The sequence below is a fragment of the Platalea leucorodia genome, assembly GCF_965183815.1.
Source record: "Platalea leucorodia genome assembly, chromosome: 4".
Classification (NCBI taxonomy): domain Eukaryota; kingdom Metazoa; phylum Chordata; class Aves; order Pelecaniformes; family Threskiornithidae; genus Platalea; species Platalea leucorodia.
In genome coordinates this window covers 11,904,147-11,930,310 of record NC_138826.1, presented here as the reverse complement: position 1 = coordinate 11,930,310, position 26,164 = coordinate 11,904,147, and the positions used below count along the sequence as shown (strand labels likewise).

At 37.9% G+C, this 26,164-nt stretch overlaps 1 protein-coding gene across 2 annotated transcripts in view; it reads left to right on the top strand.

Moving 5' to 3' along the window:
• Positions 1–25,318, top strand: part of SHOC2 (SHOC2 leucine rich repeat scaffold protein) — a 70,609-nt gene extending 45,291 nt beyond the window's left edge. For both annotated transcript variants that reach the window (XM_082308347.1, XM_082308346.1), the window contains exons 4-9: positions 10,604–10,734; positions 14,316–14,504; positions 15,855–15,977; positions 18,099–18,236; positions 18,728–18,845; positions 20,767–25,318. In XM_082308347.1, the coding sequence (XP_082164473.1) occupies positions 10,604–10,734; positions 14,316–14,504; positions 15,855–15,977; positions 18,099–18,236; positions 18,728–18,845; positions 20,767–20,975 (908 nt within the window). In that variant the 3' untranslated portion in view covers positions 20,976–25,318. The remainder of the gene's footprint in view (positions 1–10,603; positions 10,735–14,315; positions 14,505–15,854; positions 15,978–18,098; positions 18,237–18,727; positions 18,846–20,766) is intronic.
• The last annotated feature ends 846 nt before the right edge of the window (positions 25,319–26,164 follow it).

Here is a 26,164-nt window from a genome sequence, read left to right as displayed (position 1 = left end):
CACGGCCGCGGGATGGCCTTTCCCACCCCTCTATCTCCCGCTCCAGTTTCTGTCTCTTCCCGACTCGCGGTTATCTACCTGGTGTTTGGCACAACTGGCTTTTCTTGCCACATTTACACACTGCCAGGTTTCAGGACGCTTAATATGTAAGTGCTGTTAATGTTTCCCCAGTTCAGTCAAACTGGGGTGGGGGTCGCAGGCAGGGTACAAAAAAGACCAAGCACATTTGCTCGTTATAAATATTTAATGTACTATGAGCCTCCTGTTATGGAACAGACTCCATTACTGCCAGGTCTGTCCCTTCCTCCCCCACCGACACTCTTTTGATGGAGGCCTTCTTTTCTTTTTCTTGAGGGATGTTTTTGTCAAACTGCTCTGAAAAACAAACAGCCCCCTTCCTTTTCTATTTCTCCCTCCCCTCAAACAGGACCCCTTCCCTCCTCCTCCTCCCCCCCCAAAAAAACACCTTGCAAAGTGCTTCTTAAATTCCCTACTGGACTATCTAACCAAGTTTGGGTTTTACCACAGAAAGATTTCTGAATCTGCTAATTAAAAAAAAAAAAAAAGGAAAAAAGCTTGTCTTCTAGCTAACAGTGCTGTACCAAAATGGACTGGAGCTGTGAGGCAGGGATGTGGAGGGTGACATGCAGGGGAGTGGCAGGGAAGGGATTATGCATCAGCAATGATTACAGAGGTAGCAGAGCCAATATACCCACTCTGTAAAAATACAAAGTTCTTGTTGCAACTAACGCTGTATAAGCACGCTTTCGTGCAGTAACAAATGTCGATTTTAGATATTAGTTGTCAGGAAGTGACCTAATGTCTTGCTTTATAGATATTGGCTTAATACATTCATATCTGTATTTCTGTTGATTGAAAATTGTAAAGTACTTTGTATATTAGATCACTTCCTGTAAGAAAAATGAGCTTTGTGGAACGGCTTAGCACATTCCAAGAGTCTCAAGTCTAGAATCAAAATCATAGTGGGATCCTAGCTGCTTAGTGTTTTAATTGCAGATTTCCCCCTCCACCCCCATGGGTTTTTTGGGGGGGGATTATGATCTACTTTTATTTACATAATGTCTTATCTGTGTATACTTAGCTGGCACACTAATATATCCAAAAGATATATAAACGAAGGTGAAGAACATACTATTTATAATTAAAATTAATAATTGGACTTTTGAGATAGCGAGAAAGCAAATATTGGGTGGAGTAAAGTGTTTCTTTGGATTACAAGCTAGCTTAGAAAATTTTGTGCTGCAAATACCACATCGTGAGTGTTCCCTCTTTGAACTTTTAATTTTAGCATTCTGTACAAATGTATTCACAATTTCTTGTTTAAAAGCACAGAAACACTTATTTGAGAAAGAAATTCAACAGAAACAGAAATACAGCTTTTAAAAAAATCAGATTCTTCATCTGTTTTGTAACTTTCTAGTTTTGTGTGTTTACGTGTGCAGTTCGATTATAGTCAAATGTGCCATATTCATGGACATTTAAGGCAACAGACATTTTAATAAGAAAAAGAAAAGTCAGTTGTAAATGTTCCAGAATGATGCTTTAAAAGCACAAAAAATTCCGTCACTGGGCACACTTTCCAGTGTCTGACATGGCACTGTTCCTAAGAGATGGTTAGGAAAATGAGAGGCATATTCAAGCCTTGCACTATATTCCTGCCCTTTGCTGCGACACCCGAGCTCAGAAGCTGAAATCACAACTTTTATGAAAACAAGTATTATGTGGAGTAGCTTTGCCATTTTTGCTGGTTGAAATTGTACTACAAACTAGGTCTCTAACCTGTTTAGTCCCAGTGTACCTCTGAGAGCACTGTTGTGCTTTTAAAACATATGGTTGATAAAACATGAAGCATCGTGACCAGAACCAGGCATATGTAAGTGGTACAGCTCAGATAATACAAATCGTGGTTGAGAACTTTAAGTCCCTAGAAGTCCTAGTAAAGATATTTCTGTAGAAAAGTGGAACTACTTTAAAATGGTATTTTAGGGTTAGCAGGCTTAGCAAAAACTGGAGAAGTCTTATTCTGAAACGTCTGACAAATGCTCTGGTCCTGATGAGACCCAGCAGAGCACCTGCAGCTCCCTCAGTGCTCGGGGGTGGTGTTCATACGTGACTGATGGGTTTGATGTTACTAATTACTCGCCACTCTGATGGAGCAGGGTGCATAGACTCTTGCTCCAGCTTTGATAGCAGTATTCATATTCTTAAAATTTAAGCACATGACCTAGTGCTTTGATCTGTGAGCATTCAGTACTTTGCAGGATCAAGCCCGTTTCGATAGGCTCACATTGGAAGATCTGATCAGCGTTCGCGGCTTTGTCTAAGATTTAGTGAAACATTTTTAATTAGATTCTGCTAGTATTGGGCAGTCGCAATAAGCTCGGCCTTTTCTTTATCTGGTGGAAAGCAGTGGCTCCCATTCTTTTAGTCTCATTTTCAGGTTATCATAAGCCTTTGCTAGTTCTCATGGTGGTCTCATAAAGGGAATGAAGCTTCTAGTTCTTGTTGGCTTCAATTCTAGACTTAGTAAATGTAAAGCAGTAAAATTGGCTAAAGATAGCGAGTGGCAGGAGAGGGTAAGTGGGAAGTGACTGCTTGCTGCCTCCTCCAACAGCAGAACGGGAGGGGTGAAGCAAAGCTGCGAGGTATCGACCTCAAACCAGTTAAAAGCAGACTGTACTGCATGCGATGGGTAGGGAGCACTTGGGTGTTGGTGTTCGCACAGGTTGCTGTAGATGCTAAAAGCTCACAGGGCGACGTGACGATTATGCAGAAGAAAAATGTATCGGTTGCTGCTAAATTCAGGAAGTCTGAGCCACGCGCTGTTGAATCGTCCCCCGGCTCCTGGGGAGGTTTCAGGGTGTGCTTTCCCTTTGCTTAGGTATCTGCTCTTGGACGTTTTTTTCCATAGAGAAAACACTGGGTGGATCTCTGGCCTGAGTGCAATAATTCTCACATTCCTTAATGAGCTGAAATTATAAATGTATATTAATGTGTTATACATTTTATATATGTACGCTATATAGTGGGGCAGACTTAAAAAAATTAAACACATCTATCACCTAGGAAAGGTTAACGTTTTTTTTCTGCATTGCCAGTTAGGTATAAACTGTTCTTACAATGTGATTTACATTTATACAAATCTTGAATTTCATAGAAAGGTTTTAAGTAGTCAGTTGAAAAGGAAAAATAAAACTACCGATGAAAAAATAAATGAAATAAATTTCAGTTGCTTTGTGTTACTGTGTGAGGTATGAATTGAGTAAAATGCAATAGTTTCATTGATAGCCCAAAATAAGTCCCAACTGTTGCAATGTGAAGTATTTTTGTATTTTTCTGTCATTTTCAGCTAATTATAACTTCCCTTTTTTTGTTTTAATGAATAAATCTCCAATGCAAGCCCGATATAGTTAAATACATATGTGCTGGTTTTCTCTAAAAGTTAGGCTAGCTTCTATTGAGTTATTAATTTTGAGTGTATTGATTCGATGTGTATTTATGAAAATATTTTTTTACTTTGTATTTTGGTTGGATATTCTTCCTGGTAAGACTAGGATGGGGACAGTTTATTTTAGCGAATGTACATACCCTCACACAGTAATTAGATGCAGAGACCAATATGTACAGATATGTTATAACTGCAGCTCAGCATTTTCAGAATGATTTGTATACTGCAGAAAGAAAATGCCCATAATCTTATTTTCTTTATGTAAGAAGCAGGCACAAGGGAAGAGTGATTCAAAGCAACACATCAGAATCGAGACAAACAGGTCTATTAGTTATGTGCATTTTGATGACCGCATGTTAAATGAAGTTGAATTTTCATAGCTTAGACAGACAGTTTCAGAAACACGTCGTCAGTTCGTGCTCCCTGGCCTTATGCAGGTGTTGTGTGTGGTGCATGTTGGATACTCGAGCCTCTGTCACTCGAGTTTTGCTGGCCTCTTGCATGCATCTTTCACACGTATGCAGTAGGCAATTATTATGGTCTTGAATCAGAGTTGAAAAATAAGTAACTGCTGACATGGTCACGCTTTAGCCTTAATTTTGAAATAACGAGGGAAAACGTGTCTTTGGTTGATAACTGCTAGACTGAAAATAGAGAGGAATCTCTTTGCTCTCTTCAAATGGCATTTAAAGCAGTAAGGGTGATAGAGATTAATTTCAAATTTATGTTAAATAGCTTTCTAATAGATAACATCTTTTAGGAGAATTCCTAGGCTTTGTGTAAGGAGGGTAATGCACATTGGTTTGAGCAGGACAAAAAATGATGGACCCTGCTGACCTTGTAATTTGTGAGTCTGAATCTGCCTCCTACACTGGCCTGATATCACAGGAGGTATTGGTGGCTGGAAAGAAAAATTAAAATACACTAAAAATCACTTTATTGTTAAACCAGTAAAATCTGGAGTTCATAAGTCAAGCTTTGTGTTGTGTTCAGCTATACCTTTGTATTTGGAAGAGTATAATTACATTTCATACTTTGGCTTTGGTAGTTGGTAGCAATGATAAGGAGGGATTCTCTTCTCCTCTACAGTTTCCTAAGTGGTTGCTCTCCCACCCCCATCACCTTTCTGTCCCCATTCCCAGTTTTCCTAAAACATCAACCTTTAGCCAGAGCATATTAAACATTAGGGATGTTCCAGCCCTGCAGGTTATAGAAAGGATTTGACCTCTCTTGGGTGATTGGTGACACAAGTTTACATTCATACAAATCTATAGGCTTTGGTTTAGGAAGGAGTTGCCCCCAGATGAGATGAGCAATGACTGTGGGATTTTGTTCTGCTTTCTTCTGCAACATGCTCATGGAGATCACCTTCAGGATGTCTCGCCGGACCAGTCAATTCGCGCTGTCGCAGTGTTGGCCATTGGCAGACATCATCTTTGCTTGTGGAATGCAATTGAAGGTTAAAACGGTTTATCTGAAGCCTTTCGTTTTACTCTACAGCTATCAGGGGAAATGGTTTGCTTTCTGACAAGAGATTAGATTAAACATGTCAACAGCTCCTTTCACCTAAAAATCTGTGAAACTGTTCAACAATTGTCATGGAGTATGACCGACATCTGGAAAAACTAATATATAGTAAGTACAAAGTGTGATACTGGCATCTTCTGACATATGGCTATTTTAGACTAGGAGCACTGTTGAAATGTTTGAATGCAGCGTTTAATCTCTCTCCGTAGCTGGCCATCTCTAGCTTGTCTAGTCTCTCCTATACAGTTTTCAGCTCTTTTAAGGCACTTAGGTCCCACCTGCTTTGTTACATACTCATTGAACCTCTTCTGGCTTTTTCTTCCATATTATCATCTTTGTTATTCTCACTACAAGATCAGTGTGGTGTGGTGTATTAAGCTTAATTTGTGTATGGTTTTTTTTAAAGCGACATCAAGTTTGATTTTCTTTTTTTTAAATTTTTTTATTAATTTTGGATGTACTTCTTGCTTTCTATTTGTTAAAAATGACATCTGGTACCTTTTGTATGAAAAACAGCAATTTCTTTCTTAGAAGAAGATCCCTTAGTGAATTAAGTGAACTGCACTCTATGAAATAATGTGTGGTCATGTAAAACATGTTCTTTAATAGGTGGCTACTCATTCTGTGCAAAGTTTAGTCAAATCAAAATCTAAGAATATTTATAGAATTTAGACCATCAGAAATACTTAATAGTGCGATGTTGTTTGTACCAAGCTCTTGCAATTATCTATTGCATGCTGAGGTTCATGTATACTTTTGATAACAATCTTACGGGTTTTTGATGTGCAGAACTCTTGTAAGTCCAATTTGTGTTTTTAATGTTATCTGCAGAACAGTTTTCTCTAGCGAGCAGGTTTTTAATTGGTCTGATGCTTCTGGTTTATTTAGGAGAAAGCAACTGATCCTGATAGCAAACTAGCTTCATGAACTGAGTTATATAAAACAGACTAATGATTCCATCTTTTAGTAATGATACAGTAATATTTAACGCGAAGTAATGACCCTTCATCTAAGGATAGGGAATTTGAAGGATTATTTTAACTAAGGGAGTGAAAGGAAGAGGTGTGGTAAGTCTCAGAAGAAGAGAGCATTTGTCACTCTCTTCAGAAAGCGCTAGTAGGAATTTGAATTAGGAATTTGGATTTCTTGATATTATTCAACATACCAGATCCGATTTCTCTTGACTTTGAAATACTCAAGAAAGAGATGTATTGCTCCTGCTTGGAGAAACACTTCAGGTGGTCTTTCTAAAAAGTGTGTTTTTGTAAGCATGGTTTTCTGCTATATTTGCAGTCTTCCCTTCATTTTGGGACGGGCAAACACCTGTTTTTTCTTTGACTAATATTTTGAGGTACCTTTAATAAAGAAGTTAATTTAAACCATCTATTTAGAGTCCCTTTTATAGTAACAGAGTTTAATTTAATGTTACTGGATTTGCATGCTTCCAAGTAATTTTTAATTCATTTTTGTGTAAATTAAACAGCTAACCCTGAGAGAGACATGCAAACACTCCAGTGAAGTGACTGAGTTCTGTACTTCCGTTGCTTCAGACCTGAGAGCTGCGCAAAGTGGAGCCCACTGATGGGCGTTAGTATGCTTTGCCGGTGAGAAAATGGACCTGAAACAAGGTGGCTGTGTGAAACCTGATTCCCAAGAGTGACTGTTCACACCAGAAGTTGAACTACAACAATTTTTGCAGTGACTTTCTTTGGCCTGGGATAAGTTTAGGGATTAGTCAGGCTTCAGTATCGTATTTTTAGAAGTACCAATGGATGGGGTAGTTGAGTATACAGGGTTTTTTGTAATGGGCTCCCTAAAAAAAACCAAACTGGAAGGGGTTTTGCTTGTTGCTTTTCCTGCTAGTAGCTGCTTTTCAGTTGTGGTTATCAAACTCTCATGTTCATGAACATTTAGTGCTGCATTTTCTGAGTCACGGTACCTGTGAAGGGCTGTTTTAGAGGAACCGTGGAGGTATGGTTTCAGTGATAAAAGTACAACTGCAAATGATCCTGATGACTGTCTGACTGAGTTGATCATCATCACTTCTTAGCTTCCGCGCCTTATTTCTTAGACTTAACCACATCAGCAGTGTACCTAATATGGTACCATCTCAGAAACCAGCAGCTGAACTGGAGAAGATGGACGGGTGCAGGCACTGTAAAGCGGCTCAGAATATGAGTATCAGCTGGGTAATCCTGAGCTTGGGGAGCTGTAAATGGGATTATTTTTGTTTGTGCAATGCATGAAGTCTGCTGTTTAGCAGCTTGTAACAATTTCTGTTATAAACCAGAGTTTGTCACTTGGTGGTCAGAGAGCCAGCAAGGTGGCCTGGGCATGTTAGCCAGCTGCCCAGCAGCTGGCCCATGGGCCATGGAGGCAAATATCAACATCATTGTACTGGACACTAAATCTGACCCTCCTAATTCTTAAAACTCTGGACATTCCTTTAAAGACAAACATAGAAACACGGCAAGTTTTAACACACTGAGCAGAGGGAAGAGCTATAAGGATCATCCTATTTTGTGAAGAGGAGACCAAGATCTGGCTTCTCCAGCATGTGAAGATAAAAGCTGATAAGGGTTTCTCACCGCGATACATTCACAATGAGGTGTGAATATGAACTCTGATGAGGATGAAAAGATACCAGATTCTTGTTGACACAAGACTAAATGGCAATAAGTCGGTTATAAATAAATTCTGGCTTGAAATGAGAAGGTGGCCCATACTGCCTGCATCAGCTGGGTGCAGGACAGCCTTTCCAGGAGCAGTGGGAGAGGTGCTGCTGGCAAAGCTCCAGCTGAAATGTTGCTGCTTTTGTTGCAGTTCTCAGGAATAACCGTATTTAGTGCTGTGGTGTGTAAAACACTCACAGGGCATGCGGTACACGCAGGATGTGTCTTCTGTTATGCCTTCGCGTGCCTTTCCCATGGAGGAGAGGGGTAACTAGTAGAGAAACAATGATAAAGTTCTATTGAGAATGCTACTTATGATAAGAAAAAAAATCACTGGGAGCTGCTATTTATGCCTCCTTTCTGATAATGCCATGAGGACGGCCAACATGTGTCATTCTCTCCTGGAAAATTATGGTACAGTTTGACTCTCTCTAATGGCTGCCTTGTTTCATTTGTTTGAAATGCCATGTTGCTGGTAGGAAGAGAGCCATATACATACAACCTGTGCTCACAATCTGGGAATTGGCATAGCGATGTTGTATTGCTAAGCAACAGTTGGCATCATGCTGTCTGCTAGAGCCGTTCCCCATTCGTCCTCTTTGCCTGAAAAATCCAGATCAGCATCTAGCTCAAGGTTTAAGTAGTGAAAAAGAACAGTACGTTGATATCTTATTTTGTGTAAAGTTTGTCCTTTGTTTCGTTAGTAAAGCATTAAATAACAATTCAGAGAAATGCAGTCAGGATGTGCTTTCTTCATCCTAGAACAGCAAATTCTAAGGATCTTGGTGCCTTGCAATAGGATGTCTATCATGTGAAGTGAAGCCAGTTTCCTATACAGCCAGCCATGCCAGATCTCACCAAATAGGGCACGAAATAGCTACATCATGTACAAATGTGCATCTTTATACTAGTGGATTGTAGGCTCAAAATAGGTCTTAATTACTCTCTTTAGTGCGTACACACACTGTAGGATTTAAACGTCAAAGGATGAAGATTTGTGCAGTAGAGAGCAATATTGATAGCCCTGGATTTTAAATGCCTTTTTTGGTTAAATGAAGACTTTCTTTGCTGCTTCTGCAAAAGCTAATTGTATACTTGCTCAGAAAGAAAGCACTTAAAAAGTATAAATAAAAATCCCAATGGGAGATACTACTAGTTAAGCAGCTCTGGGTGACTACCTGTTGTTTTAACTTTTGTGTCATTATTGACAATAGTAAGTGAAAATTGCCTCTAAGCTTGTTAGCTAAATATCAGATATGCACTGAAAATTCATCCTCTTTCTTGATTTGTAAGAACCTGGATAATTTTTGTTCTAGATAAAGGTTTGGTGGGGTTTTTTTGTTTGTTTGTTTTGTTTGGTTGGTTTGTTGTTATTGCGGTTTGGTTTTGGTTTTTTTTTCACATTCACTGTTCCTGTGAATCTCCATTTTAGTAACTACAGTGAATCATACAACATTCCCAGTCTCCAGTTTTTACTAGCTACATTCCCAGCCACTCAGTGATGTAGGGTCATTCTTACAGTGTATTTTGACCAAGTTCTTACAGTGTATTTTGACCAAGTTCAAGAAAGAGGTATTTTGCCACTTCCTTTGTTGAGACTTTTCCTCTGTCTAGCAGATCCCGTTGTAGCATTGGTATTAATTTTCATTCTCCATTTCTTTTTATTTTGTTTCATCCTTTGCTTCCAAGCTTGTTTTGTACACTACATTTGCTTCATCCTTTGGTGTGTTCCAGTAACCTTTGTATAAGTACATATGCATAGGCGTTAATATATCCTTCATTTAATGAGTAGGTAGACTGTACATACTAAGCTCCCTTAATCTTTTAAAATGATTTCTGATTATTCTTGCTGCCATTTGTTAAATCTTACGTTTCTTTTCTAGTGTGTCTTTCTGGTACTTCAATTTGTGGAACAAATGTGTTGTGCCAGGAGTGGGTGTAAAAAGGAGTGTAAAATAGTGAATGTTTTGCAAGGAACTGATTGATTGTGTGAACCTGTTCACAAGCTCCACTGATGCAATGTACACACGTGCACAGACACATTTTCTGATCGTAGGGATGAACCAGAAGACTAAGCACTGTTCTTTGTACTATTTGCCCGTTGACTTTTCAGTGAAGTTCAAGACCTTACTACCTGCAGGAGAGTCTAAATGCCCCAGCACCTTATAGTTCAAGGGCATCCTTAAGCAGTTGATTTTGGTCTTGAGTACTTGTTAGATGGTAAAGGTTGGAGCTAAAGGGAGCTTCAGATGGGAAATTTTCAAGTTGCAAGTTTCTCAAGAATATTTTCCCTGACGGAAATACCTATCAACCAGGACTGTTGGCCTGACAAAATTCAGTAAGATTTTTACATGCAGTGTTGTCCAGATTTTTGCAGACTTCCTCCAGACTTTTCGTTCAGTATCATTCGGAAAACTTGGAATTTTTTGTTTCCTATCACTTTTTAAAGACTTTGTTGCTTTTGGAGGGTGGTAAAGGTTTTTTTTTTTTTTTCCCTGTAGAGGAAATTGTTTTGCCAGGACCTGAGCTGTGTGATGTATGCCCAAGTTCTGGTAATATGAGTCATGGCATTGAATGATGCTATCTGTAATTTTAAAAAGTTATTTTGGAGACATCTGAAAAATGATAGTTATTTGTTGGTAGAAAGATCAGGATGGAAGGACTTCTACAATAGGACATAGGCCTTGCTTGCTTACCGTATCATGCACAACTTAAGGGTATATAATATGCACAATGTACTTCCAGTGCATGGTCAACTTCAGTGTTGGAAAGCACTTCAATCTGTAAATCTCCTGGTTTGGGATAATAGCTCCATTTCACCATATGAAAAATTTGAAGTGTAGAGTGTGAGACAACAGAAGAATCAGAAGTCAAACCTTGTTCTGTGCCTTTGTGTTAATCTAATGATATATTAATAACTGTTTCCTATCTGTAGGAAATCTGTCCAGTCTAAGTCGTCTTGGCCTGAGGTACAATAGGCTGTCAGCAATTCCGAAGTCTTTAGCAAAATGCAGTGAACTTGATGAACTGAACCTGGAGAACAACAACATCTCTACTTTACCAGAGGTGAGAATTAGCAGGAGTGGATTTGGGAGGGAATATTGTTATAAGGCATCCGTGTTTTGTAGAGGGATTGGAACATGTGAAATTACTTCATCTTGCATCACAACTCTGAGGAATACCCTTTGTTTTAATCTACATGTGTGTGAAATATTGCAATTCTGTACATATTAGGTGTGTCTAACTAGTATAGAAGAACTGATGTCATACAACTTCAGTCAAAAGTGGGAGCAATACATGTGATTGTGTGTGTTTGTCCTGTCTCTTTAGAAAACCTTAAATAAGGAGTCCAGGTTCCCACCATTTAAGCTAGATAAGAGCCTCTTGGTGTTTCTGTTTCATGGAGGTAGGGAAGAAGTAGAAAAATGAAAAATGAGAGGCAAGAACGACCTTTAAGAGAGTGGGTAAAGCTTGTCACCGCTACTTGGCCTCAGCTCTTTTGTTTTAATGTGGAAAAGTGTGCTTTTAACACCGATGAGAGATATCTGGCAACTCATTGACATACCTTCTATCAGTTATTAAAAATAAAAATTTGCATAATTTTTCAGTTTCCAGTGATTCTCTGAGGATCATGGGAGAAAGAGGAAGACAAATCCATTTTCTTGCTTTTCTTTTTAGAGTTGCTGCACTTGATTGTCTTACCTTGGGCTCTCTTGCTTCGAGCTTAGTGTGGGACCAAGGAAAATGTGCATAGTTAGAAGTTCTGGAGCCACCTTGTCAGTCTCTTCAAGTAACGTGTTCCCTGAACAGAGCACTTGCTAGCTCTGGGGTGGAGAGGCAGAAAGTCCTAGTTCCCCATGCATCTGTGCGTTTTTCTAGACTCCTTCCCTAGAGTTCTCTGAAAGATGCCCCTGTGGACTGCTGTTTCACAGTCCTGGATAGCTATAGCAGGTGGTTACAGAACACTTTTTAAATACAGCTTTGATGTCTGCAGGCTTTGAAACTATTTCAACTGTTGGTTATACCTTTCATCGTGATTTTCCTTTTCTTAGTCCCTTGAGACTGATTTATCATAGTAGCAGAGTATGAGATGCTCAGATGCATCCTGCATACTTTTGGTGCTAGTAAACAGTTAGAGAAAATGTTGACTTGGAGCATTAGTGCCTGGGCAGAATTTCTCTGATGACAGGAGAAAAAAAAAATCCAATGCGATTGATTCTTATTTTGGATATTTCTTCCATTGCTTTAGAACTGTTTGGAGTTGAAGGCTTCAGGACACAACGTAGAGTTTTATTCTGTTCTGTTTTAATGATGGTTCAGACTGCTTTCCTAAGCTGTTTAAAAACAAACAAACGACCAAGTATAAATTAGTAGTATCAAATAATTAAAAATGTATCTAAAGAGGTATAGAGGAAAAAAACACAATCCATTTGGAGTTAGGCAAAGTATTCATAGTAACAAAGTGCAATAAGTAACTACTTCAGATGAATTTCTAAACTCAGCAATGATGGACTGAAAACAGAGAATTTAATGTATGTTTGGGTAAAACTATCATTTAAGAACGCTACTGACTGAAAGCCACCAGGCTGCTTTTAAGATGTGAGCTAAGGTAGCCCACCCGTCCCAGACATATTATAAAAGCAACTACAGTATAATTACAAAAAGCTAATGTGAAGAATGATTACTTGCTTTGAAATATGTTCAGTCCTAATACAAAACCTTTTGTGACTGTGCTGCCGCCTTCACGTGTATTTGCCAACACTATGTTAACGTTTAAGCTGCTACCTTGCAGAAGTGTATAGTTTATACTGTAATCTGTTTAAAGTAAAACATTCTGCACTATAATACAAAGAACTGTATTTGTAGAAGAAACTTTTGAATTTCAAAGCATAGCTGAAGCTGCTGACACAATGCCTAATAAATATTTTATCTTAAAAGGATGGGCTGGGAGAAGGCAGGACTGTCACAGCTCTCATAGATATAAGAGCATTGTTCTCTTTGTACTGCCAAAGCTCTCTTGCTTCCCTTCAAATGTGTTTAATTACTCTAGGCTATTAGACTGTATTAGCTAACATATTTTTAATATTTTTTGTGTGGAAGCAGACTTCAAAAATGGCTTTTTGAAATGCCAAGATCCATTTGAAGCAACAAAGTGTGTTTGTAACAGAGCTCAGGGACTGCCTAACCCTAGGACAAAGAATATCTGTTAATTAAAGTATAGCTAGAAGCAGTATTTCCTAATCAAAGATTATACTAGTTAGTGATTAGGTTAGATTAATACCGATTTGAAGATCCATTATTTTATCTTTAGGGGGAAAATTGCCTCACTGATACTTGCTGAGATGCCCCCAGAATTGTATTTCAGTGCTTACAGTTTTAGCCATGACATGTAGACAAGCCCCTATTTAATCCTGTTTTTTTTACAATAATGTTAATAAACTATTTAGAAAAGTAGCCAAAGCTTTCCTGGTGAAAGAGCAAAGCCATGTTGTTAAAGCTTTTACAGTGAATATAGCACTGAAATTGCAATCCAGAAATACTGACATTAGGAATATGGTTGGAATCATTATCATCTTACTGCTCGTTCCTGATTGCAGATGTTGCATTATTTATGGTATGTAATGCCATGCATCAACCTCCAATTTCTGTAATACTTAAGCAAATAGGGCTGAATTCAAGTTGGCATAGTAATAAGCAAAGGTGACACTTCAGCAGTAATTTAGATCTCATTATTCATCCCCACAGTTTCAGCAACGTGCTTGGCACGTAACTAACAGATAAGCTCCGAGATCTGTGCTGCTGAGATTGTAGAATCTAATTAGATTGCGAAGAGAAATGAGACTCTGGATTCAGTGGGCAACCATTGCTACCCAGTTTAACTCCGGGCTTCTTGCTCTTTATTTCCTAAGGGAAAAAAAAAAAAGAAGTGGAGTAATAACTATTTAGGAATATTTTGAAAACGGGGCGGGGGGGAAAAGGAACTTCCAAAACCTTGCCTTCCCATTCTTTTTTCTCTGTCCTGCCGGGTTATCTGAAACTGTTACAGCCTAAAAGGAAACTTCTACCAGATGTGTTCATCTTATGGATTTTTATTATATTAACAAAGATTTGTACTGGAAGTATCAAACACTAGTTTGAAAAATGGTGCACGCAGTTGATACTTCTTTGGGCCCCACTCTCAACTGTGAGCAGGCATCAAAGTCGAGTGAGCCGCAGTCGGTGGCGTTGGCCGAAGCCGGGGCCGCTGGTCAGGACGGGCACGCTGCTGACTGCGCCTGCCAGCCGCTGCCCCTGCGCTCCGCTGAGCTACCCAAGGCATAGCCGTGTGTTATTAAAAAAACTCCTTTTGGAGGAGAAAAGTTACAAAAACTCCTGAACTTGCGCTTTTAAATGTGATATGTGTGCTTTTTTTGTATCTGGCAGTATGTAAGGAGAAAGGGGGGAATAAGGTAAAGGCTGATAACTGTGAGCAGGGGTTGTTGCTGATGGAAGTTTTATCAAATTTAACACTGGATTGTGTGTTGCAACGCCTATTTAGGGGATGGACTTGAGGGGGGGAAAACATTTCTAATTAGACCCATGAGGGAAAAGAGATGTATTCAAATAAATCTGTCCTAAGTTCCTGGGTGGTTTTCTTCTCTCTACAGGGTCTTTTATCCAGCCTTGTCAAACTGACTAGTTTAACACTGGCCAGGAACTGCTTCCAGTCCTATCCCGTGGGTGGCCCGTCCCAGTTCTCCACAATCTACTCTCTCAATATGGAGCACAACCGCATCAATAAAATCCCCTTTGGAATTTTCTCTAGAGCTAAAGTATTAAGTAAGCTGAACATGAAGGTGAGGCACAGAAACATGCTACTGTGTGTAAAATCAATGAGGAGCACTGTTTGCCGCTCCGTGAATTCTGGCAAACTGAACGATACAAGGAATGAGTTTATCACGCTAAAGTGGATGCTGCTGCTGTCACATATAGAAACAATTCTGTATTAGTTTAAAAATGTACTATCAAGATGTTATTGATTTGTCTTTATTTTTGTTAGTTAAGCTTTTGTCACATTTGCTCAGGTTTGAACAACGAAAACAAGAAAGTTGGTTGCAAAGTTCTTGAATATTCAAATGAGACATAAGCATGTAGAGTGGCTTATTTCTTTCCCCCCTCTACTGTTACAGTTTAGATTAAAAAGAAAATTATGTAAAATATGTTTTTTGACTATATTCTTTCAAAACCTAAGTTTGGAGACTTTTGGCAGTAGTTGTAGAGCACAGGCAAAAAAAACTTTAAGTCTGTGCTATGTACACTTAGAGTGAAGAGAACTAGGGAGAAGAGATGATGTTTTTCTATGAATGGGTTTGTTCCAAGTTTTAAAATTATTAAAAAAAGAAAAAAGTTTGAGCAGTATCTAAGCTGAGATTCTGTTTTAGAATATCTTTTGGCACAAATGGATTCTCAATTTGCATTAAGACCATTTTTTATCACATACCCGTTTGTAACTTTGGATGTTTACCAGGACTTTGTATAACCTGTTTTTTTAGATTTTTTTAGTGTCTGGTCTAGATCAAATTTTGTAGCTACATTTTGAGCAGTAAGATGTTCAGATTAATTTCAGATGCTTTTACTCTGAGCCATTAAGGTATATTTCCTTTGTGGTGTGTTTTGGTGGTGGTTTTTTTTTTTTTTTCCTTGTTCGTTTTTTTGGCGGTGTGTGTGCCCCCGCCCCCGTCTTTGGGGGGGACTGTGTGGTTTTTTGGTTTTGGTGTTTTGTTTTGTTTTGTTTTTCCTAGCTAAACTCCATATATTTTTAGGATTCCAGCATTGCTGATAGCACCTTTGTAAGTTATGGTGAATCTTCTGTTCTTCCTGCCCCCCCGCATTGTATTCAGCAAAGAAAGGACAAAATAATGTTGTAACTACTGAGGTGCACGAAACCTTAGAATTATGTGCTTCTAATTTTTCCACTTCAGTTCATATTAGTAACACAGAGTCAATTCTGTTACTCTAGGCTGGAACTGATTATTATGTTTTGAGGAACTTAAAAAATATTTGGGCAATTGTCAACATTTTATTCTTCTGATTTAATTATCTACTATTTTGTTATGAAGTATTTTGTAAGCAGTTTGTTTAATCTCTCAGATACCATGCTGACTTTTCAAGCGCAGACCCTAAATGTTTGATGTGTTAAATCACAGGACAATCAGCTGACGTCTCTCCCCTTGGACTTCGGGACTTGGACTAGTATGGTAGAACTGAATTTAGCGACTAATCAGCTCACAAAAATCCCCGAGGATGTATCTGGGCTTGTTTCCCTTGAGGTGAGAAGAGTTTAAATGAACAGCTAAGTGAATCCCTGCAAATAGGCATTCTGTACTTCAGGTTTAAGTAATGTTACTTTGGGGTCAAATAAAGCCAAATAAATACATGTATGTATGCTATTTAAATAGATGGGTTGCATCTGTTTACAGTTATTTTCAACAGCTTTTTGAATATTGTTCTTTAGGCTCCAGATGAGTGTCTGTGCACAGAGAGTTAAGTACATATATATTTTTAACTATGTAGAAAGAAAATTTTTCTCAACAAAAAGTTACTGTTGTAAATGCAATGGTGCTGATTCCTGGAGAGACCAGCATGGAAACAGCAGGGATCAGATAAATGTAATGAAATATTCTACAGCCAGAGATGGCTTGAATGTAGTACTGTGAACCCTGTAGGCAGCTGGGTGGGAATTCTCAGCGTTTGAGGGAGAAGAACGCATAGGTTGAAACGATGGACTAAACCTGTTGTGTCCCTTAGTCCTTTCCCAAGGTACCATCAGGAGAGACAAACGTAATTGCCTTGGAGGGACATAAAGATAGAGGTGCTTGTTCAGGCAGTTGAGGGGACTTCATAGCCTCTGTGAGTTGCTGGGAAAAATCTGTTCAAGTACAATAACAAATGGCGTATTTGAAATTGCAAATTTCCAGTGTGACTGCTGCTCTGAATAATTAATAATTCCTGTAGTTTGGGGCAAAAATTATATGGCAGTGTAATAGCTATTTAGTGGCCCTGTTCCCTTTAAGTTAAGGCTGTGATTGATGGGATTGGGAAGTTAGCAACCTCCAACAACTGGATTTGCCGGTGCTCTGCCGGCTGCTGAAGCTGGAGAGCTGCACGGGCTGCAGACCCGTTAGCACTATTTTTCTCTGTTATTAAAGAATCAAATACAAAGAACTATTTGGGCAGTGTTTACACAAAAGTGAAGGTTCCCACAGCAGTGCTAAGTCAGCTGCATTGCATGTAGGTAATATTTTCTGTTCCTGCCTTTGTTTCTTGATACGCGATTAAAATGTTACTATTCTTATCGTTCTGTGTGTATCGTAGTGCATAAAGGAAGGCCACCGAAATACTGCTTGTACTAATGCTAAGATGTTGGCTTTTATTCATTTTGATTTACAGTTTGATTTTTAGCCTTGTTCTCTATTCTGTTCCGGCCTTCAGTGTTTCCATGTTGCACAAAGCTAGTGAGAGCTGGGACTGGTAGAAGCCAGGCATTTGCAACCTTGGCTGGCTTAGCAGGGAGCTGTGCGTGGCTAGGACGAGGGTCCACATTGGGTGCTCTTTCACATCCTTCTGTTTCAATGTGCCTTGTTAAATAACTAGATAATAGCATTGTTTAATTGGTAATTAATTACCATACTGCTCCCTGTGTTGTTACGAGGCTTGATTACTTCTAAGGACTGTTAGACTTCTCCGGAGGGAAAAACGGTGTACTAGTGTAACCCCTGTTAACTTGCTTGTGGTATAATGAATAACTCTGTGAAATGATGTTGCAAATAAGGGTACTTTTCTTGAACCTAGGACATTTATAATTCAACTTAGAAAGAAGGAGAAAAACAAGAGGATAACACTCTAGTAGGGGCGGGTGTGTGACAGGAGATCATTTTGAAAAGCCAGTGGATATCTGTGCAGTGTTCTGCTTCGGTGCTCTGCTCTGTACGTTTACTTGCTGCTGCTCCTAACCAAAGGGACATAGGGAGAAGAGGAAGTATTAAGCTTTTTAAGGAGGACTTGGCAAGCACAGCAAATAATGTAAAACATGGTTATGAGATAGCTATAAGGAAGCATAACAAAATGGTAGGGAAGTCCAGGAATAAATTGTTTTTCTTTGGTCATTTGAAGAAATAAGGTGTTCTTTGTTTTTGTTCTGCATTTATTATTATGTAAAATAATATTTGAAAGAATTCTGTCATAAATCTATGTATTTGTATCATTAAAGACTTTAAAAAAAAATTATGTTAATCACTGATTTTATTTTTTTAATCTTTTCAGTTTGCTTCCATAATTTGAATGTAGGCTAATCTTGGACTTCATTCCTTGAAAATATAAAATGATCCTGTCTTAATTGTTATTTACTAATTGCGTTGCTGAAATTCTGTGTGTGGTTTTTTTTTTTTGAGGTTCTTATCTTGTCAAACAATCTACTAAAGAAACTTCCCCATGGAATTGGAAATCTACGGAAACTCCGAGAGCTAGATCTAGAGGAAAACAAACTGGAATCCTTGCCAAATGAAATAGCTTACCTCAAGGATCTGCAGGTGAAACAATAATGGGCTGAGATAAACATCTTACGTCCTTTATTTACACCATGCTGATTTAGTTACAGCTAGTTTGATGAGGGAAACTATTTGGGACTGGACATAGAACCAAAACTTAAGAATCTTGCGCAACTTCATCCACAATCTGTCCCCACTAATTCTTCCCCAGTTTTATCAGTTAATACTGAACAAACACATTTTGTAGAGTTTAACTGTTGTATCATGAGTACAATGCTGCCACAGGAATAGCCTCTGATTTCAGTCATGTTCATGAAAGCTTTTATATTTAGGCATGTCTTTTACTATGCGCTATTTTATTTTTATGTTTAGTGGTGCTTAATAGAGGTCTGAAATGTTGAAGGGTAGAAATTTTTTTGTTCAAATGCTGGAGAGTAGAACCCATCAATTTATCAGCTATGTATGTTGTTACTTGCTGTCATTCGAAGCAGAAGTCATTAAGTTATTTTTTTAAAAATGTGTTTTTCCCTTAGAAATTGGTTCTGACTAATAATCAGTTGACCACCCTTCCCAGAGGTATTGGTCACCTTACCAATCTGACGCACCTTGGGCTTGGAGAGAATCTTCTCACACACCTTCCTGAGGAAATTGGTAAGATCTCTTTTTCTGGTTTTATATAGTGGGCCTGAGCCAAAGCAGTTACACTCACAGAAGATAGGCATCTACTGTGCTCGTAAGTAGAGGCCACAAAATTCATGTGAACCTTCTAGATATACACAACCTGATGTGAAGCATGTGCCACAGGAACAGCACTATAGGGTATGATCTTTATCTTGCTGAACTGTAGTGAAACAAATGGTCTAGCTTTTTTCAGTTCTTTTGCAGAAAGCTGCCAAACACACGCTAACCTGGAATAGTGAGATTCCTTTTCCTTCCAAATTCTCCCACAAGTTGTGTGTTATCAGTCACTCAACTTCATAAGCCTGTTGTTGGACAGGGGTCTGTGTCAGAAAGGAAATGCAGTGGTCCTACTGCAATTCCATGGTGTAGACAAAACCTTGTGTAAGGTGTAGACAGCTGAAGCAAATGTTTCTGCTGATAGTCCCTCTGCACATGCTTCTGTCTGTAGAGCACTGTATTATTTTTCACCTTGATGATACAAGAAAAGGAAGTGAAGAGGAAAAAATCTACAGGGGAAAAAAGGGAGGAATAGGATTCTTTTTGTCTACTTGAGACACTCAGAGTAAATGAGATTCAGAGCATCTGAAACTGAGAGCCCCCATTTCTTTTATAATTGGTCACAAGTACCTCCAGAGCATGATTCTGAGCACTTAAGTTAAAATCTTAAAGTCAGAAAACATTATGGAGGAAAAAATGATGGGAGAAGCTGCAGAAAGCAAAATGTGGTCAGAAACAGTGATGTGCAGATGGAGATGGCTGGGACATGGTCTGTCTCTCCCAGCATCTTTAGTGAAGAGCCGTTACAGCCTCTGCTCGTCTTACATGCCTCTCAGTGTGAGAAGGGCCTAAAATAATCTAAATCTGGAGCTTTGTAATTTAGTTTATAAGTTAGTGGAGAGAGCTTGGATGCTGCGGAAATGAGCTGTGGAATTAAAGTATGTAAGTAATACTTGAAATACTATTGTAGGAGTACAATTCGGTTATTAAAGCTGGTTGTTTTAACAGATTACAGAATAGTTCGCTATTTTCAGATGTGACTGCTTCATCTAAAGTTAGCAACTATTTCCTATTATTTCTTGGTCTTTCCTTTTTGTTGGTTTTCCATGCCTTGAGCCCTGGCTACTGCTTTCTCTTGTGAAAGATGAAATAGTCTTTTAGGTTATAGGAGATGTTTATGGTATGCAAATGGGGAACATCTTGAGGAGGACTTGTTCGTTTGGAGTGTATTTCAAAGATATGGATTAATTTTGATATTTGATTGCTGTGGAGGAATGGAAGTCTTAAGAAAGAAGAAATTAGTCCGTTTTCCATCTTCTGGTTAATCTGTATTGCAGTATCTGTAGTAGGTTGTAAAATTTGAATTCAGGAGGAATTTTTCACATGGGTTTGTCCCATTTAATAAATTCACTGCTGTGCAGAGATCTCTCCTGCTTTCTTCCTGTGGCACATTACAGTTACAGCCTCAGGTCTTTAATGTATCGGTTCTAATTAAATAAAAGGTATGGCATAGATATTTTATAGAGGTAATGCATGCTGGCTGGTATAAATATTTTCTACGCCCTTCTAACTAGATAGCTATTCACTGTTGCCTGCAATTGCAAAGCACTCAGCTGAACGGTTATGGTGAAGTCCCTCTCAGTTCTCTTATTCTGTGTATTCTCAATTCAGTTGTTATCTAAAGGAGGTGTAGTAATGGATATTTTTACAGGGAAACTAAAGCAAATTGGTTCTTGCTTAGGTTCTGGTGCTTGAAAATAGGAGTTTAGATGAGTCACTGACTCTAGATTCTACATAGTAAAGAATCTTCAAGTGGACTCAGTGCTTCTGTCTAAAAGTTATAAACTGCATGAATCAAAAAAAATATTACTTTGTATTATTTTATTTTCACCAGGTACACTGGAGAATCTGGAAGAACTGTATTTGAATGACAACCCCAATCTGCACAGCCTTCCCTTTGAGCTGGCTCTTTGCAGCAAACTGTCAATAATGAGTATCGAGAACTGCCCGCTCAGCCACCTTCCACCTCAGATTGTTGCAGGAGGACCCTCCTTCATCATTCAGTTCCTAAAAATGCAGGGACCATATCGTGCCATGGTCTGATGCTAATCGGATTGTCCAATACACTGTACAAAATACAAACTGCATTAATGTTGTAATTGTCTGTATATGTATATATAATATAATATATATGGTTTATATTATATTATATATATATAAATATATAAATAATATAAAAAAGGCAAATTTAAGACTGCATTATGTGTTTCTGCTAATAGAGGAATCATAGCCATTTAGATTTTTTTTATTCTGTAAAAATGCTTGTCTAAGTTTTCTTTGCTGAATTTGATGGAAGTTGTCTGAAAAATCTGGAAATGCCAGTTCATTTAAAGCAATTGTCAATGAACTCAAAGTTTAAATTTAAGGGACAAAAACAGTTTTGCTTGAATTTACTTTCAGTTAAAAGAAATGTATAACCTTTATATAATGAACTTTTCTGTTTTCCTCCCTCCTCTTTTTTTTTTTTTTTTTTTGTGTGTCAAAACCTGAAAGGGTCACGTGGTTGGGATTTTCTTTTAACTTATTTTGAGATTTGAAGCAAATGGTGTTTTTATATTGTTTACAGTCAGAGTAAATCACTGGATTTTGTTTTATTCTGATTTGCTCTGTTTTAATCAATCATATCTAGAATTTATATGCCTCTGCTGATGAATTTTTATCAACCGGTTTGTATACTAAAAACATACACTCATCAGAACAACTGGCAGGTGAAAAGGATGCAGTCAAAACAAAAGAAAAAGAAAAGAAAAAAAAGCTTGAATTCCCTTAAGTCTTGCTTCCCTGAGTTATCAGTTGCAGGCATAACATATCTGAACTGAGCCTTTTGCGGTTGGTCTTTTCTAGCACAAGTAAACCTTTTCAGATTGGTAAAAATGTTGAGTATCCTCAGCGAAGAGCGGTTTTCATTTTGTGAAGTAACAAGTCCATGAGGTCTAACAGTACAGTTAAGTGGCAAGGGCATAATATATATGTACATTTTTATTACAATGTTGAGTCATAATACAACAGGCAATTTTAAGGATTCCTTATAGTCCTTGTACAATAAATGAATGTGTCTTACTTGTAAACACTGCAATATATGTAAGTTTTAAGGTTGGTTAACAATGTACTATGGTTTTATATCTTGACTTGCCTTGTACCTCCTTCCATTATGGAACTTGTGTGTCCAAGCACAATATCTTCACACTGTGCTGTTTTGCTGCTGAACTAAATGCACTTTTCCCCACAGCTGGGGCACTTGCTTCAAAATATTCAGTTCAGTATCTTGATTATTCTTTTTTAACTTCATCCTATCTGTTTCAGTATTAAACCAATCTATTAAAAAAGAGGCACCTTTTTCATTTGTGCATAGGTGTTGGTAGCTCACGAGAAACACTGTATGTAGTGGACATTCACTTTTATCATGACTTTCTTGGTTGTTTAAAAGGCAGAAGATGCTTCAGGGAGATTTACACTATTGCTGCACTTGTAGGGCCAGTTGTCCTTTTTCAAGAGGGCAGGAGCTCGAGGTGGTTGCATTCCATGGTTACTCAAGAACTGTCCGGTTTATACTCGTTGGAATTACTGCTGGGGTAGTGTGACTTAGAGGACTGTACCTTTTGAACAAAATCCAATCAACCGATGCCATGGGAAATCTATTTCACATGCAGAAGTTTGGGTAATATAGTTTCTGGCTTTCAGGCATGCTTACTTAGACTTATTGCCTTGATCTATTTGCATTCTGTTTTGTCGTATGTCTTTTCATTAACAAGGAGTAAGTTTAAATGGAAGGCAGGTGGAGATATAAAACCTTAGAGGGCTTAAACATGCTGTAAAATTATTGTAGATGTCACTGGATTTTACTAAGTAATGTTCTGTTCTTTCTCACACACTCTGTCTCTCTGTGTTCCCTCCCCCCCTTTTTTTTACATCTACTGTAGCTTTTCAATTTAGACTTTAGTTTATAAAAGGCTAGTTCCTTACAGTTCTGCCTGAAATTAATCTTTCTCAGCATTAAGGTGTTAAAATATGAAGATGCTGAAATGCTTAGTATCAAGACTGTAATCTGACTTCCGAATATACTGCTAAACCCGTATTTGTGCCCTCAGGTCACTAGGGGAAACTGGTTTGATTAATATGGTTCCTTAAAACAAAAGTGGCGACCCCTTGTGTTTTCAAGCATCTTGGTCTCATTCCCTGTCTGCTCCTCAATCCCATTTTTATAAGAGTTGACGGGATTGAATTTGTTTAGTTTGTAAATATGTTGATTATTCACCTTGTTAAGGTACATGGTTAATGACTGTATGGTTGGAGCTGACCCTCTCTCACATAAATTCTTGTGGAGAAGTTGGCTACCAAAATAGTGCTCATTACACTCGCTTAAAAACAAACTATTCTTTTCATTACACTTATAGGAATAAATAAAGCTATGTTTTAATTCATTACTATATTAAAAACAGGATATTTTTTCAAACTATCTTTGTACTAGTATGGTTGTTGCAATGCCAGATAATCCTGAGCCCTGTTTTAGGAGTTTAATTTTATACATTCTGAGGTGCACGCTTATTTTTTCAGCGTATCAAGAGAGATTTGAATAAAAGCAGTGTGAGAGAAGTTCTGATACAGGAGAAATCAACTCAGAAGAATTTGAAAAGTTCTTTAAAATTATCTGAAAGTTTAAGTATTAAATGTGTGGCATGGATTGGGAATAGATCTATATAAATCCATATAAGTACATACATGGATTTATATCCAAATCTGTGCACAGATCCACATAAATCCAGTTGTTTTGATCATTCAAAACAGTCTTACATCCTGACATAAGACTTTTGCATTTTCCAGGATGCTGGATTTTTAACTGGTGCGGTTTCTAAATTGTATTTAATGCCTGATGACATTCAGTTGGACACACGTGCTGGCTTATACATGTTTAAGAATTTTGTTTGGCCTAATCAATTAAAGTATGAATGGAACGAACTTCATCCTGACAAATGTATGTATACATACATACGTATATGTATATGTGTATCTATATATGTATGAAAGCATAGATAAGGTGAAGAAATTAATTCTTTATGGCGTCTTTCAAAACAAGATGGAGAAACAGGTGATTCCCAGATACTTGTATTAAATCTTTATCTCCCTTGCCATACTGGGGGAAATAATTTAAAAGGGTGATTGAAAAGTGTGACAATCTTTACTTTGGGTGAAAATCATGGCCTTGTTGCTTGCCCATAGACAAAATATCAGTTTTGTATGTGTCTGTGCCTATGTACATAAGAGTATGTACATATACACATGCCCCATAAAGACACTATCCTGAATCATGCCCTGATTTAACAAGCGAAATTACTGTACTATAGACTATATAGTATTATGGTAGTCTGGTAAGGTGTAAAGCAGATTAGGGATTTGTTAAATAATGAAAAGAAGGAATAATTGCCGTTGTGACTCATGTTGGTCACGTATTGCATTTAAATTTACTAAACAAAGTTGGTTCGTAAGTCTTTGCAAAAATGTTTTCTTTTAGTATAAACCCGTTAAAGTTCTGTCTCTGGCTGTCCCATATTTAGGGTCATCACCAAAGGTGTCTGGTATGAATGCAGTGGAAATGCTGCCTGTAAAGTTGGGTCACACAGTTGTGTAATTGGCACTTTTCCGTTTGCCAGATGCTGTTGGGAACTTTGAAATTCATACACCCTTTTTAGAAAGAGGTTTGGGTTGTAGAATACTTGCTTCAGTGCCTCTCCTGGATTTAAGGTTTTCTCTGCAGTTTTGTCCATCTTTTGCTAGTATGTGAGAAAGTGCATGTTCAGACTTCTTGAAGGTCGTGTTTGCTCATGTACATGATTTAGTAAATTAGTACTCAAACTGTCTAGCTGGTTAGCACTTAAACCCATTGTGTCACCTGGAATTCAAGTATCATCTTTAATCCTGGGAGTTTGAAAAATACCTTTAAATACCTTTTATTTAACAATTAGAAAACTTTGAGAAGTTGTTTTTTCTTTCTTTTTTTTTTTTTTTTAAACCCAAAAGTAAATTAAATTTCTGAATCCGTACAAACCCGTATCAGGGAGGTCTTCATATCTGGATGCAATTAACAATTTTCACGTGGTCAGTATCGCACCCCGGTTGTATCAAATCGGCATGCCAGAATAGCTTCTAATTAGAAATTAGAAATGTGCGGTTGGCAGTAATTTGCACAACACAAACTTCAAGGCACAGTAAGGACAATTACAAACAAATGGTAATATCTACAAATGGTTTTTGTTTTGACGTTAGCAAAGATCAGAAAATTACGTTTATTATTCTGATGTTTAGGTCTTAACCAGGACTGCACAGGACTTTTGCTGTGGAAAAATACCAGACCACGCTAATTTTGTGGTTAAAAGCTAAACAAGAGTGTAAACAGTCTACAAAAATGTACTTTTAATCTGAATTATTGTAATGTTGATTGTTATGTCTATATAAAAGATTGCCTTGCTTTTTTATAAGAGTCATTCTGTATCAATGCATTCATTATAAATAGTATATTTGTAAATAAGCTGCCACTGAGTCTTTTGAAAGTTTTCTAGTATTTCTAGTCAAACGTTAATTGGATTTAAGTCGTACTTTTGCAGTGCCTCAAATTACCGAGAACTGCTTTCTCATTATATACTCGTCACTTTTTAAAAGGGTTTTTTTTCCAAGTAATATATAGATTTTCATGTATAGCAATTACAGGAAACTTCAAAAGTTGCATGACAGTAACTGCTTTACTCAAAGTCATGTAGATTGGACACCTTTTATAAAGCAAATGTTGGTAAAATCCTTTACTTCCATTTTGTTGTAGCACAGTAGGGCATACAGTAAAAAAACCAAACAAACCCTTTCTCTCTGAAAGGGAAAATAAATCTTGGATTTTAGTGCAAAATGCATTTCAACAACAACAAAATTAAAGTAGGCATAGAATTCTGGTGCCTATAAGACAGACACCTGCATTTAAACTTCTAGTTTAATAAAAGACAATATCGCCAAGCTGATGTGACATAGCTCTAAACGGATGTCTTTTAACTCTGTAAAGCTCATTCCGATAGACACTGTTTCAAGAAGGTCATGCTTACATCATGTCCTACAAACAAAAAAATGCTAATATCCTTTGAACACAGAATAGAAAGGCCTCAGCAGTTCGGATACGGTAATGACGAGGAGGGCACCGGTGTGCTTGCTGTGGCTGATTGCTTCAAACACTGGAACGGGTTCTCATGGTGTGC